General features: G+C 43.9%; 1 protein-coding gene across 1 annotated transcript in view; it reads right to left on the reverse strand.

The window, feature by feature from the left end:
• Positions 1–863: 863 nt before the first annotated feature.
• Positions 864–16,841, reverse strand: part of LOC308379083 (shisa family member 6) — a gene marked incomplete at both ends in the record, with an annotated part of 52,037 nt that continues 36,059 nt past the window's right edge. The window contains 4 exons of the mRNA XM_080856139.1: positions 864–1,588; positions 4,586–4,711; positions 6,135–6,155; positions 7,325–7,384. Of these exons, the coding sequence (XP_080712265.1) occupies positions 864–1,588; positions 4,586–4,711; positions 6,135–6,155; positions 7,325–7,384 (932 nt within the window). The remainder of the gene's footprint in view (positions 1,589–4,585; positions 4,712–6,134; positions 6,156–7,324; positions 7,385–16,841) is intronic.

Here is a 16,841-nt window from a genome sequence, read left to right on the forward strand (position 1 = left end):
ACAATATTGTACAATTCTGTAGCATCAATAACTTGCTCAGTGGTCTGTTGTGTCAAAAATGACAGTTGCCCATCCTTGACCCTTAAACTGCTCAAACCTGAGACCCCAGGCCAGCACCCTATCATTGTAATGCAGCTCACATAGCCTATTTACAATCATCGCAAAACAAAGGAAATTGCCACTGTTTTTGACTAAGAAGCGGATATGCACTGGCCATTTTTCAAAAGAGAACAAAATGGAGGAGGGGGATAAATCAAATTGATTGTGCTTTTTAACCCACATTTCCATTTCATCACTGAAATGGGACATATTTTTGAGAGGCACTGCCAGAAGTGCTATCAACAGTTTATATAATCAAGAAGAAACTCTAAAGCTATAACAAGGACTGGAAATACAAATATTAAATCTATGAATGTATTTATAAAGTTAATACAGTCTCTTTGCCAGGTCCACCGTAATATTTGAAAAAATATCCGTCGGGTTCAGCCAACAGTCAACTGTCACCAAAATGTCCTTTTGTGTGTTGCGTGCAAAGCCCTTATGTTTGCCCTAAGAGTGGAAAAAAAGAGTGTTTTTGGTGAGGAGAAACTGTAGATCCTACCCGTGACCCAACTGGGATCGCAGAAAGAGGAAAGCATGAGCTGAAAGCAAAGGATGGTTTTCAAATGGAATCGGTTAACAAGGAGACCTCTTTGCCAAGTAGGACGACTCCCTAGCCAAATTAAGTTGTCAAGGGGGCTGGCGGTTCAGTACTATCAGCACTGTTGCTGTTGGACCTACTGTTTGTCAAATCTCTCTGTTCATTTTAGTGTCTTTCCCATGACTTCTTTCTCATCCCCTTTCCCCCTTAGACTCTTGCTGCATTAAACAGTTACTTCGGTCTTGCTGGCCGTGCGATAGTCGATGCTGTGGTGATGGTCGTTGTGGTGATGGTCATTGTGGTGATGGTCGTTGTGGTGATGGCCTTGGTGGTGATGGCCTGGGATGTACTGGAGGTGGTCGACGGTGTGGGTCCGCCGCGAGGCGAAGGCCTGCCTCTTGTTGGCGGTGGGGTTGACGGTCAGCAAGTTGTGTTGGTGGTCGTTGTTGGAGGCACTGGGATGCGAGTGCATCTTAGTCATCTTGTAGTGGCGGTCCATGACGGGCGTGGTGGGCATTAACATGTCCGCGTGCGAGAGCGCCCGCGACATGGCGCCCTTCTCGCGGAAGTTGGAGCGCCTCAACGAGAGCATCTTGTCCGGCGACAGCAGGGGGTCCTGGGAGTGCAGTCGGTCGGCCGACAGCAGCTGCTCCTGTGAAGGCATACGACCGTGGTACGGCGAGAGGGGCCTGCCTCCGCCCCCCCCACCACTGTACGGGGCGAGGGTGTACTCCTTGCGGAGTGGTGCCCGTACCGGAGAGAGCACGTGGTCCTGGGACATGGCCCTCTGCACGCGCCGTGGTTTCTGCCTGGGCTGCTGCTGCTGCTGGCCACCCTGGCTGGGCCCCTCGCCGCTCAGCTTCACCATGTGCGTGTGCAGGCCCCCCCGTGGAGCCACGTCGGGCATGTGACTGCGCTTCCGGCTGTAGTACTCATCCACATCGTCGGCTATGTGTAGGAAGGGGAACAGGAGGAGAAGTTAAGCTAAATGTTTTGAATCTGTAACTCAAAGACACCATTGTTTCTCTCACATCTTTCCTTTTTCTGCATGAACATCTTGATGAGGTAGTTTTATCTTTACCTCAGGTTTTTTTTTTTAGATTTCTACATTAATACTGACATTGGTCACAACATTTTTAAAAGGCACTGCAACATTAACTTCACCTTCTTGTTTAAGAGATGCACAGCCACAACTACCAGACACAGAAACCATTAGCACGTATCAAAGTGTTCTGAAAATGAGCTTCTGAAAAAAAATCCAATGTTTTTGTTCTGCCTATGTTCTAAAATATTTTAAGGTACAGCGTAGGTATGTCAGTTATCGGACAGTGTCAAACATCGGCCATTCTGTTAAATAATCAAAATGCTAAGTTTAACGCTGGATTAACAATCTATAACTTCAGTTTAATAATGAACTCATATGACAATGCGAACGTTTGCCGATAACACACGCTGTCCGCTAATTCACACCTTGACGATAGTATAATTAGTCCTGGGGAGCTCACAAGCAGCAAGAAGGAAGAGGACTGGGGGTGTCATGGTTCTAAAAGGTGTGCTTGGCTTGGGAGTGTCAGCTCAGTGAGGCTTGACCACTCTGCTCTAGCAGCAGCTTAATGCTCGACCCTGGGCAGTGGGAGTTACACCTCCAATTTCCCTGTGTCTTATTTGGGCTGCTCGACTCTGCGTGACTGCCCCTCTTTAAAAACTGCCTTGCCTGAATTCTCTGGCTCCTGGGGACGGTGCTCACGCCAAGGCCCTCATTAACCGAGTTTCTCACAGGGAAGGACTGCTTTCATTCCATCTCATTTCTTCAGTGGCTCCTCTATGAATTTAAAAACGGATCTGGTCTTTGTGCAATTGACACATGGATAGATCAGGGTATGAGTTCTACAATTATGTGAACTGGATCAGCAGAATCAGCAGAATTTGATGTCAGAACAGGGAAATGAGACTGGATCTGACTCAGGCTGTAGTAATAATCGTAACTCTTTCTGGGCTTCAATGGAAAAGAATTAATCAAACCACTTATCTAAAGAAAAAACCTTGTTCAGGGAATCAAGGTTAATGATAGGTTGGTTCGTTTGTAAAGGCATACGCCTCGACATTAATACAAGTTTTGCTGACAATATCAAAGTCTATAAACACATTCAATTTGTGGACTGTACACTCCACAATCCATTTCACTGAATGGATGCGTTATCGAACCAATCATTTAGTGATCCATTATTCCACAGAATTACAACTGATTTAGTCCACAGCATCTTCAACTTCTGCAGAGGCAAAAAAAAAAAGCCCAATTAAAGATAAAACAATCCCAGACAATCAGGCAGTGCTAAGAGCAGCTAATTAGCAGTAGGCGGCCGGCGTCCAGGCCCGGGCTCATTAGAGTGAGCCTTTATTCATCCACAGCGTGGTCAGCTATTGATCCCCGGTCTGGAGTACAGCAAGGCCAAAATGGCCCCCCTGCGAAACCTTCCTTTCCGAAGTGATCTTTAGAGAGGGATTTACATCGGGCTATCATAAAGGAAAGAGTTTGCAGAAATAATATGATTGCCTTTGCCAGTACACATGGGGGGGAAAGAGGGATTAGATGAAGCACTGTTGTTCTGAACAGTCTTTTAATCCCTTTTATGGTGATTAGAGCGAAGGAGAAAACTGAAGAGGGTGGCAGTGTGATCAGATCAACACACACACACACGCACACGCACACGCACACGCACACGCACACGCACACACACACACACACGCACACGCACACAAGGCCCCCTCCATCTGCACCCAGTCCCTCAAGGCTGCTGACCATGTAGTTTTTCCCCACTTTAGAGTGGTCTATGCTTATGCGCAGTTCAGCTCAAGGGCAGCTGCTGTGACATGCTGGGGGAGGTGTGCGTGTGATTTAGGGGTTGGCTGAGAGGGAACATATCATGTCATTTGGGCCTCATCTCTCTGGCTCCGTCCAGATGGTTTCATCGGGAGCTCATTCATTTGTAAGGCTGGCTATATTCTCCAAAGACTAATATCTCTGTGGGCCAGTCACACAGGTGAAGTATAGTACATGCTGTGAAGGTGCTTTTGTCGGATTCCATGATGATAAAAACAATCAGCTGGGATGACGGAGGGTTTATGGGACAATCCTTTTTGTTGTTTCCTAGTTTCCTATGTTAAAATGGCTAGGTGTTTCCCGGCAAGACTTTTTCATACTGAGGGTTTTTTTCTTATCCAAGTATTTGTTTTTCTAGTATTTCAAAAGTACTCTTGAACATTCCAGCAATGTTACAAACCGCTGCAGCCATAATGATGTGCAAAACCGAATACCAGCATGCATGTTTCAGTGCTTGTTAAGTGGGAGATGATGTGCATAGAATTCTTTTTAGCTAAATGATCTAGCAAATCACAGTCTTGTAATACTGACCATGTGCTTAGAACACGTGTGTGAGTTGTACAGACAAGGCTTAATCACGTGACAATTAGTTGACATTCAACAGGGATATGGTCGAAACTGAGACCACTAATGGAGATCAGCCCATGTCTGGAAATCACCATGAAAATATTCTTGTATGGACTTGAGTCACTTCAATGATCTTCAATAATTTGCTGGTGCTGCATGTGGGAGGGGAGGGGGGGTGGGGTGGGTGTGGGGGTTACCAGTGCATCAGTCCTCATGCGTTTGTGCAGGTCTTGGTTGCTTACATCTGTGCGTGCATACATCGTCACGTTCCACAAGCCAGCTGCCAAGTGCCATGTGCAAGAAGGTATAAGGGGTAGGGGAATGGTGGGGGTGGGCGGGTTGGGGTAACCTTCTGAATTACCATCCAATCAGGACAGAGCAACAGAGATGCAGAGAGGGGGTGCAGGGGAGATTGGGGGGGGGGGGGGGGAGTTGCGGCACGCCGGAAATGCAATATTAGAACCACCTACTTAATTTCTTGAGAGAGGAGTATTTACTTAAGTCAGACGTGATGGCCAACTCGTAGGAGGGTGGCAGATGGGTGAGGTTCTGGAAGGAGCGGGAGAAGGACAGGTCGTATGGCACCGTCTGGGAGGTCAGGATGTTGTTCTTCCGCGGCTTCTCTGTTGGAGACAGACAGGAGAAGAGAGGGAGGGGGCGGACAGGAGCAAGAGGTGAGGGACACGTCCGGCAGGGGACACAGGGACTCGAGCCAAGGAGGAAAATGTTCCGAATATACTGCAGACTGACCACATTCGAGATTGACCAGATTGACATTTAAGATAAACTAAATACACTTTGCAGGGGAGTGTAGAAAACACCTGTCATGATGAAAAGCTATAGTAAAGCTTCATTCTTACGGGGGGAGTTGCTTCAGACAGATCTGGTAATAATAAGGGCGGGAGCTGTGTTGACAGTGGGTGAAACTCTGTTGTGGTTCATTTGAACACAGAACTGAGTGCATGTTTGATGTGATGCAATGCTAGTAAAACCCTGTCTAAAGGGTGGCCCCAATCAGGGCACAGAATATAAAAGCAACTAATTGCCCACATCCCTGGTACATCTCTTTGTTTACAATGCCACTCCTCAACCCTGGTACATCTCTTTGCATACAATGCCATTCTGCCTCCCCATCCACTCACTCATTCCGTTGTTTGTCTCTCTTCCTCTCACCCACTCTACTTCACTCTCCAGACCACCCTACCCCTCCCTTTCATCTCTCTCTCTCTCTCTCTCTCTCTCTCTCTCTCTGGTCTTTCTGTCCCTCTCTGTCTACCTCTGTGTCTGTGTCTCTCTCTAGTTACCCCGTTTCTTCTGTCTCAGCATCTCTCTCTTTTTTTCTGTTCTCCCTGTTCTCAGGCCCCTGTGTGTGCTGATGTGAATGTGGAACGTGAGTTTGTGGCCCAGCAGCAGTGGCAGCAGCAGCAGGAGGAGGAGGGGGAAGAGGAGGGGGAGGAGAAGGAGAAGGAGGAGGAGGAGGAGGAGGAGGCACCAGAGCGCTGACAGGGACCAGGCCACTAGCGGCCTGCTCTGGCAAAAATAGGACTGGGTGACAACTGCGGCACAGAGGACAGGGACAAAGTGCAGGGACACACATAACACCATGTGGCATAGACTTCAAGCACTCAGACAGACGGAGAGAGAGGGTGGATAGAGAGAGAGAGAAAGAGAGAGAGTGTGAGAGAGGGGGGAAAGGGAGAGATGCTTGTGCATGAGAGGTTGGAAGAGGAAAGGTGTGTGAAAGAGAGAGTGCAAAGGACAAATGGGGAGATGGGGTGAGATTTTTTTTTTTAAACGCTGAAAGGAACATGATCAAATGGAAGGTGAACATGAACAACCATAAAAGGAGGAGTATAAAATCATGCAGGGCTGTTACTGACATCAATCCTGGTGCATTCAGTCTGAGCAAAAAGGAGAGTGGCCCTCTCCCCTGCCTCGACCCCAGTTGCCTACTGTGGGACACCACGACTGAACTCTTACAAACAGCGCCGGAGAAAGAGAAAAGAGAATACACATGTCCAGCCAGTGCAGATGTGTATTACTTACCGTATCGCTCGATTCTGTGGGCTAACAAATCCAAGTGAGAAAAGAAAATATCAATGACAGGGTTGTTTTTAAAACAAAAATTGAGGTTGCCCTTCCGTCATTAGGTTCTCGAAAACGAAATAAAATTAAAATGAAAAATAGATATAAAATCATGTATACACACAGGCAGGGTATTTCTTCAATACACTGAAGTTTCAAACGCTTGAGGTTCTTATTTAGCTTTCGAAAGGGGGCAGCCAAATTTTTCGCTTTGCTGTAATTGGTTGGTCTCACACCAAATGCTGTAAATAGAAATAACGTGAAGACATTGACTTCCATTAGACCAATTACACTATGTTCTGTCAGAGTGGATGGTAACAGTCAAACACAAAGTCAAAAATAAGTTTAGGAAATAATCGCTTGGTGTATCATTTCTTTATGAGAAATTGGCTCAATCTTTAATTCCATGCTGTAGTCTTTTTTCCACACAAAATCCCATTTAGCCCCCCAGTGTGGAAAACTGATAGGGCGCAATACAAAATAATTGGGTTTTTTTCAATAACCCGAATGAGCAGTAGGAATCGCATTATTGTACACTTCTGTTTTTCATTGGCCTCAAAGCTTCTATTCCATTTAGTTATCTAAGCTTTTCATTTCCTGTCTGGAGAGCAGTTTGGGCTAATCTCCTCTAAAACATCTATAATGTGATCTGAGTAGCAGCGAGAGCGTCGTTACTTACTGCCAATTGTGTGAGATAGCCAACGCGTGCTTTTTACAAAAGCCTTTGTCTCTGCTGGACCCAACTGAATTTGGGAAAAAGCAACTGCATTTCTCGAGTTCTCAACTGGCTAGAGGCTTGGCTGTTTATAAATACATTGAACTAGGCAAAGAGAACACAGGGCTGCTCATGATATCAGCAATGCCCAGAGCGGTGGCTAGATATTGGCTTAACAGTTATATATGTGTTATTTTATACATACATACATACAAACATACATACATACATACATACATACATACATACATACATACATACATACATACATACATACATACATACTGTATGTAATATATACATTATGTCAGTCCAGTTGTTGCATGCTAAATTGCCATATAGTAGTAAGTGAGTGAGACCAACTTCTGAAGTACAGGGATGAAGACAGTAATGGAGATGGTATTTTAAGGAGCGGAGTGCGTATTAATGCCCTTACCGATTTTAGGAGTGTGGGCTGTGAGATCTAGATGGCTCCCGTAGTCGTGCTGGTGATTATCTGATGGAGAAAGAGAGACATGGATTAAATTCTGGGCTTTCATCTAGATGCTCTGGGAAAGACACACCTTGAAGAAACACTGGAACATAATGATTAGAGAGAAGCAGTCGTCCCATGGTCATATCAAGGTAGTAGGTGAGTCAGAATCATAATGTGCACGTGTGTCTATAAATGTGAGACTCTTGAAGTCTTCAAACATCAAAGTGAGTATGAGCATCCGTAAAATGAGAGAAAGTGGCACAGGTGGATGTGGAGCACTGGTGAAACATGTGCATGCTTTTAGAGTCATTATTTCACACATCTCTTTAGTCTTCCGTAATCTGAGAGGACATCTCTCGTGGTTTAAAACCCCTTCTCTGAAGAAACGTTGATCGTCCTTTCCTGAATACGCCTTTGGGTTTGTGCTATAATGAGGACGTATGTCACTAATTAGTGTGTCTCAGAGCCTTAGCAAGGAACTAGACTGGCTCAGCCCACCCTTCGCTCCCGCCTCAGTTTTCGCTGTGATTATAGCCTGGAACTGATGTTCACAACATGAAACGATGGCCCATTCTGAGGGGCCCACCAATCTGCGACTAGTGGTGGTGGCTAAGTAACGATGACGTTGAAATGAAGCATTGAAATGTAGTTACAACAATGGTGTAGTGCTAGAGCGGAAGTCGGAACAAGACAAATGTGTGAACTTATTAACCGAGGGCCAAGCCATTGTTGCCTATCTGCCAATGGTGTTTGGGGAAAGCCTAATATATTAGCTTGCACAGGTAGCGGCGAAGTAGGAAAAAGAAATCCCATCAGTCAATACTGATTGGTTAAAAGTTGGTCCAGGGGTGTCAAAACACAAAGTCTACGCCCATTAAGGATGCAATACCTGAAAACAAATCCAATTGGAGCGAGGTCAGACTTTGGAATTTGGGTCTGGTTATACCAGGCTAGCAAGGAACAGCTATTATAACCATGTACATGTGAGCGTACTGTAGGACTCTTTTGGGCTCTATCGGAAATGCTCCCATAGAGCCATCATCATTACCCTGGACTCTTTGATGGTGGGCTCTGATGAAGGGAAAACAACAGGAAAAACATAGGAGTGACTGTGAATGGATGCTCATTACGATGCTTTCATCATGCACCCCAGGCACAGACTGGGCACCAGGTCTTTGCTGAGAGAGGAACACTTTGCAGGGGCAGCCATCTTCTACCATCTTCTCAGCCTGTGAGGACAGCAGTAGAGCAGAGTAGAGGCACATCTGCAGAATCCGCAGAACTACATGGAACGTGCCGGGTCGCTCTTTTGTTTAGAAAACACTGAACTTCTTTTTTGCATTTAAACCAGTTAATACATTATTAGTATTATAGTGTGATAAATGCATAAAAAGGGCGAGTAACTAGCAATTTGGTGAGACATAAACTCTCTGGAGCTGTTAATGTTGAGTGACAGGAGACAGGCTTATCTGCTTGCCAGTGACTTCTTAATTGAATAAGAAAGAGGCTTCGAACACAGAGTTAGCCAAAGGGCTAAACACACTCTCACATCACTACAACAGAAAAAAAAAAACACAAAGTCTTGACAAGATGAGAAACGTATCAAGGCAATCAAGACAAAGATGCCAAACAGCAGCAGGGGAAATTATTCACTCACAGCAAGTCTTGTTAAGGCTCTCTTTTCTTGTGGCTATGCTGAAAGATGAAACTGCCTCGAAGACAAATGCCTCTGATTAGAGCCAGAGATGACTGGAAACGCATCCCAATTAGACAGCCTTGAAATGGCAATGTATGCTAAAACCACAAACTTCCGGCCCCATAGAGGATAAACAGGACTGCTTGAATCGCCGGTTTCAGTGTTGTTTGTATTGCCCTGCTCAATCAGCCTGCTTTGATGAAGGGACCAATTAACTGTTCCCCAGATGCCGAGGATAAATGGACCTGTTTTGGAGCTGGGCTGAGAAACAACTTGACACATTCAAAAAAGTGAGAAGGGTTGTCCCCCGGTGAGCTTCATGTAACATCTTAAATTGTTTTTGGGAAAGCATGCAAAACCTTCTCAGGACAGGGTTATTGGATTTTAAACAATTCCAAATGAATAAACCAAATGAATAAACCAAGCTGTTGTTCTGTAATAATGTCAAATACACACATTAACAGACAAACACTAGGGTCTACATTTTTCACAATCAACACACTTAAAAAAGCACACAGACACACACACCCACACAAATATCCCCCACCACAGGCACACACAAATACCTGTACCACAGACCCTGTAGACATGACTACTTATTACTGCTGTGTCCAATCCACCCAACACCTACAGCCCCCCCTTTCCACATGCAGACACAGACACACACACACACACACACACACACACACACACACACACACACACACACACACACACACATCAACACCGCCCAATGTGTTTGTTGATGGTGAGAAGCAGGGGTGGGTTCTTACCCTGCAGGCCCACCCACAGCCACCTAAGTGGGATATGAAGAGGTGTGAATTCATTAGGTTTGAGGAAAAGGCCACGTTTGCTAACACAGCTGCAACACCTGGGTGATTATAGTGAGATCTAAGGGGATTCCGTGTGGCTAAACATATCAATAAATCCCAAGGGTGGGATAATGTGGGACTACTCACGGGATGTGATGAGCTGAGTAGAGCTTAACAGACTTAAAGTTGAACATGGCATTTGGTGATTTGGAGATAAGTCCCATAAACTGCCATTTCTCACCATGATACTTAGGGCCTGATTTACTAACATTGCGGCCGCAACTTAATCTGCGGTCTCACATTAACGCACAGTGTTTTCCCGCATTTTCCTTGGTATTTATCACACCAGATCCGGGCTGGGCAATCTGTGTTTACTCCGCTCTTTAGGTCCTGATTTACTAACATTGCGACCACAGCTTAATCTGCGCCTTTGCCAAGGCGCACATTAACGCACAGTGTTTTTCCCTATTTTCCGTGGTATTTATCAAACCAGATCTTCGCTGGGCAATCATTTTTTAGCGCACCGTTAAAAGACGGGAGAAATCGCCTGCAAGTTACTGCCACCATGGAGATTCGAGGAAGAGAAAATGAAGGTTCAGCGAAGAGGAGATATATTGGTTCACGTTTGCTCAATCACTGAACCTGATTCAATGTGCGCGCTGTTATATTGTTGTTCTGCCCGCCATCACCTACAGCGAGATGTTTAAAAGAACACGATTATAAAGAATATGCTATTGGTGGCATTAATGCATACTGTCTATTATAACAATATAGATGTGTACATGGCGAGATTAATAATTTCTACAAGGGACATGAGTTCACTACAATATATCCCCACTGAAACAAATACATTTACCAAGTAGCCAGGCCTCTCCAAAATCACCGTTGCTCAATCATGGATAGATGGCACTATTCCGGAAGATAAAACTGTCATGGACAGATCCAGGGTATTTGGCTACCACGTTAGTAATGGTCATGTTGGCATCACATATGACCTGGACATTCATTGAATATGTGTGCTTTCTGTTTCGGTAAATGTGTTTGTGGATTGAAGGTGGGAATGTTTGGATGTGGGTGCAATCAAATTATCCTGATGCCAATATTTGCAATGTTGTCCAGAGTTTAACAACTGATGGAATGGAATGTGATCGCTGGTTGGAGGGTTCGATGTCGTCTCTGATCTGGTTCAATAATTGAAGTATTGTGTGGCTGGTTAACCTGTACCGTCTAATGATCTGTGGTTCGCTTAACTGAAAAAGTGTTATAAGAGTTGAAAAAAATATTTCAGTGCGCTGTCTCTGTCTATGTCCTTGCCTTGCTCTTATAAATGCTGCCATATCAACGTTTTCAGACTCAATGGAAATGCGCTTCCTGGTTAAGACGTGCTTTTATGAGGCAGAGAATTATCCCGCAAATTAGAGACGCGCGCTCGCCTGGCAATTTTAGTAAATACCACCCAATACATCATTAGGCGCACTTAACTTAAGCGCACTTAACAGAGCTCATGAGATCAAATATCATTATCATCTACATATTTACATCTACATATCTACATGCATGTGGCCCAGATGTTGGGTTTCTTTTAGTAAATCTAATGATAAGTGAAGTGTCTGGGACAGTTAACTGTTGCGGTGGCCTTTACCAGCTGGTTAAATTCAAAACCATTTTTGCTGTGTTCATTTAACTGACAATTAGATCATAAATGTTGCAGCCAGTTTCAATGATGGACAGTCTCTCAATGTAACTTCAACAGACATCAATATATTGGACTCAATATTCATTTCATCTTGATATTTTGACATGGTTGACCTTGTGAACCAATGTGAACCATTGTTGACATTGCAAAATCTTCTCAGTTTCCAAATCCTTTCAACTTAATTCTTTGTCATTAGAGTTACAGATACTTTGTCATTCATTGAAGTTGTCTGTAGACCTGAGGAGTTAATGAAATTCTCAGAGACTCGCAGTGACATCAGTTATACCCTTAGATATTATTATCCCTGACAAATCACCTCAGGAGAAGTGTTCTAACTCTAATGTGATAACTCCCTGGGCTGCATGTGGTCACAAATCTGGAGTTTTAATCATTTCATTCAGCTCTTGTAAGAAGATAATAATAATTAAAAAAAAAAAACATAATTTCCCCCTGTTTCACATGTAGAGTTACTATCAGACACTCTTAAATACACAAATGAGAAAATGCTTTAAATACATCGACAATAAAAAAGTACATCCAACTTCAGTGTAATTTTCATCAGAACAGATCATCTTCACCATGCACTCCCTCCTCATGTGGACGTGTGCCGGATGGTCCTGGTTGCTGAAGAGTTCCTCCTCTGCGTCATTGCCTTGCTAGCAAGGATGAACACAGATTTAACTGATGTCTCCTTCAATTCCAAAGAAGTAACATCATTCAAAGCTGCGTTTATCCTGGCCTATGGTGGCTTTCTTCTGGATGGCACACTGTCGGCAGGCATCTGGAGGGCCTAGATTAGGGGGCTTCCACATTGGAGATTCCTGGTGTGAGTATTTTCCAGCATAACGGCATCACAAAAACACATGTATTATAAACATATAACAATGTTTTCGTACACTCTGTTCAACTCTAAAGCAACATTGTTTATTTAAAAGCATTTTACAAAACCACTCCAAACCTTAACTCATCAGTATTCATACAGCTTTTGTTTTGAAATCACATAAGCCCCCCTTCCCCCAAGCTCCACAACCCTTTCTGTATACACAAGTGCTATCAAACGAGACCAGCTAGGATTCTGACACTCCCTGTGTTGACAAATCTTGCACAACTGATTTAATAACAAGGTGTTGATGAAACAGAGGTTTCATTTGGTTAGCTACAAATGGAAAACATAAAGGGTATTATCGAAGGGCAATTATTATTTATATATCACTCTCTAATTACTCCATATTTTTGGGTGAGGTGTGAATAATTACTTTAACAAATTATATGTGCAAAAAGGAAGGGTGTGATGAAATGGTTTAACGGAGGAGAAATGTCAGCGTTTGTGGAGATGTGATAAGAGTGGAAATTACAGCTCAGACGTGCTAATGACTTTGCCATTCGGATTTAGGGGTTGATTGACACCAGAGTGCAAGTCTGGGAAGCTATGTCTAAACATCCCCCCCCCCCCCCCCCCCACCCATTTGTTCAGTGGCTGATTGCATTAAAGAAATGTGTTTGAAATCAGCCCGCCAGCCCACACCCCTGGGTTCTACTGCATCACAGATGGAGACCTTACATTCACAGCTTGGTCAGGCTATACAATTAACCTACTTGTAGATCTATAGGATGGAAACAATAAATAAGAATGGCTGACAAGACACCATGTTTCACCTATGCACCTATTTCTTTTCCACCTTGTCCGAACCATTTTACAGATACAGAGTACATTAATGCATCTCAGCTCATATGAATGAATAGCAATTATCCTTGTCTCAGCTGTCTGGCTGAGTATTGAAATGTAGTGTTCACACTTGTGCCTTGCATAATATCCAATCAAAATAAACAACAGAACTGATACACTGCTACCGTTCATTTAGTCGCATCTACATGATTCCCTGTGAGGTTCATTATTTGTTATAATTCCTTATTAAGACCTATTGTTACTTGAATGCTGACAATATCAACATTCCTGACCGTATTCTTCCACGTTGCGCTAAATAGGGAATATGAGCTGAGCAGCCATAAACCCTTCCAGCATTAATGAAGTCATTCCCAAATGACACCTGGGGTCATCTGATCTTCCTTCTTTCACTTTTGCAATGCATGGTATTAGTAACGCCAAGAGGATCGATTTGATACCTTAGGATTACATGTGCTGCCAGGCGTCTGAATCCATGACTATGGATTGTGGCTGAAGTTACAGACCTCTGAGTCAGACCTGTCTGGTCATCCAAATCATGCTTTTGGGATGAGAGTCCCACATCCATACAGTGACTCAGTGATTCCATTTTGGAATATGACTGTATCAAAAGAATCAAAACTGTTCTACAGTCCAGTAAAAACTCCAAATGCCTCTTTTCAGGAAGGCCAGTTGCACGCTTGTGATTGCAATTTAGGTCTTGATACTTTGAGGATGAATAAGAATGAATGTAATTTTTGGATACAACACAGTGTCAAAAAATATACTGAGCCTCATTATCATCCAAAACAAAGTTTGAGGCAAGAGATCCACAGAAGATTTAACCTCCTTAGCAGCATTAACTTTGCTTCACCTTAAAGCACCTTGATGAAGAAGTCAGGTAATAATTATCCACCCATTCCTTGGAAGTCATATAATTACCGGTGTTATTTTTGTGATGTGTTCAAAAAAGAACAGGGTGCCTTATTTCACAGTCTATGCACCACACACTTTCACTCTTATCCTCATGTTCTTCAGCTGCCTGAGAGTGCAAGCTCTATCCAGCACTGACACTCTTCAGTCACTGATGCCAACTAACCACTGGGGAAGGCTAATGGTGCTCTGCCACCATGGGGCAAACCCCCGGAGTCTTACATGAATGCCATACACAGTTCATAAAAATGCCAGTTCATGCCAAATTCAGACACAGTTCATAAAAATGCCATTTGGGGGAAACATCACTTCCTTCCATGAGGTCCGTTAAAAATCAACCATTTCATGTTCTCAAATAATCCCTTCTTATAATTAAGTTTCCGCCTTTGATTCCAGTGAAATCTCGAGACATAATTTGCCAACCAATGGTAGTCTATATTAGCCTGGCCGTTACCAGACTGTGACTCCATTTCATTCCGTCAGTCAGTCTGGGCCAACCCAATGCATTTTGGTTTCCGAGATGGGCGGGTGCTTATCTTGAGGTTTAAAATCATTGGAGTTCCCTTAACCAATCAGCAACGTTTAGTAAGCATTCGGTAGATTAAACTCTTCCCAAAGCCAGTTGGGAGAAGAGCTACGACGTCCTTTCTCATCATAAAACTTACAAGACAATCCTCTTGTTCTCCTTTTAATTGTCTGATGTTCTCGAGAGTTGAGACAACTTCTCCGATAGCTTTTCGTGTCTCTTCCTCCGTAGCCATTTTTGCTATACTGTTAAACTACAAACTCGGCTGGACTACATGCAACTCGGCAAGGCGAGTTTTGCGTCACAGCTCTGAACTGTTCGCTGATTGGTCCGGCAAAATTTTGAGTTCTGGAAACGATTGTCAATGGGGCTGGGCCAGACTGAGTATAAGCTTGAAATCAATTCAGGCGGAAATACGTAGGCTGGTGTCACCAGGCTAAGTCTATATTGGTGAGACAAGGGATTGCATTTTACAGTTAACCAGCTACATAGCATTAGCAGGAAATTGATTGCTGGTCTGCACAATTCGTCAGGATCAATTAGTGTAGGCTTTATGGTCCTGCGTATACTGTAGATGTGTTAATAATATCCCATCAGTCACTGTTTCTGTTTTCTGTTTGTTTGTTAGTATGTGTATTAACAAATAAGACAACAACATAAACACAGAGAGATGATACTATATACACAGTGTATCACAGCGAGAAACAGCATCTGCCAAAATGATGACTGATGTGCCAGAAATTATGATAAGCTTACACAGGTCATGTCACCATTTCTTTTATTTGTGTTTTTATGCAAAACCAATGAATGTAAATTGGCATAAATAAGTGCTGCTGTTGTGCAGCACTCCATCATGTGTGTGGTGTCTCTGACGAATGAGTTCTGATTTATGCCACGCTATCAAGCCCTGCAGCTGCAGCGTAGAGCCGTCTTAGGAGTCTGAGTCCACAGTTGTACCCTGAGCTGAGGCAGACAAATGAGAGAAGTGAGGGAGGGGGTCGCTGGGAAGTGGAGGTATGGGTGCTATTGATTAGCCGTCTAAGCCAGCGTCTTTGCTCATAATGACGAGCATCCCTCTAAGTATCTCAAATAAACACGGCCAGGCGGGTGGCAGACACGCCAGGCTCAGGGAAGGTAGGCATTGATTACATGAGGCAGGTGAGGATGGGCTTTTTGTGAGGGGAAAAAAACAGCGAGCTTGACTCTCATTAGCATACCGAGGGAAATAATTGGCTCACTGTGTTGTGCTTCTTCAATTCTGCCGTAAAAGTGCTTGCACAGGAGTGGGTCTCCGTGGTTCAGGTTCTCTGTAGTTCAGGTTCTCCGTGAGGCATCTGTCCCACCGCACCATTTCCATTCAGATCTTTATGCCCACGCATGTGTAGATGCTGCCACTCTGGTGTGTGTGTATCAAGGTAATAACTAGAGAGCAATTATGGTAACACCACCAAATGGGGTTGTAAAATGAGTATTTCCTGTGGGAATCGTTGCGTGGGTGACCAGCTTTCCCTCCAGCTCAGCACTACAACCCCCCACCCCCTCCCTCCAAGACGATTATGTTGAGAAGTGAGAACTAATTAAACACAACCAGCTGAGCAGAGGAAAACAAACACAGCTTGAATGTGCTGTGTGTACATTTATTCCAACTATTTTCAATATATCTATGTGTCAGTAAGAATGAACACAACCCCGCTGTAGAATTTTGTAAAAAGCACTAGGAGTACAAGATGATACTTGCAAGGATGGGATACAGGATCTAGAACTGGGTTTTTTCTGAAACACTTGGAAAATCAGGATGGTCTCAAATAGATCCTAATGTGAAATAGATCCTAACATTAGCAGTTTGGAACTCTACCTAAAGGTCGTCCTCAAGCTTGCCTTTCTTTTGGGACTGATAGAACTAAAAGGCTATTTTGTTGGGAAAGATGAAGGAGAATTTCCACAAAATGTAGAGCGGTAAAAATTTGCCACATAGGTTGTACATAGGTGGCATTAGCATTGACCTCACTCGGTGGGACAGGCTAATCATCACAGCGAGTGAGAATGCGCATTCAGACCGCAAGGCTGAGAGGTACCACATAGCCTCAAACAAACGCATGGATCAGGACCATTACTGCACACAGTTAGGTACAATTGGTGTGAAAATAAGTGA

The sequence above is a fragment of the Sprattus sprattus genome, assembly GCF_963457725.1.
Source record: "Sprattus sprattus genome assembly, chromosome: 18".
NCBI classification, from domain to species: Eukaryota; Metazoa; Chordata; class Actinopteri; order Clupeiformes; family Clupeidae; genus Sprattus; species Sprattus sprattus.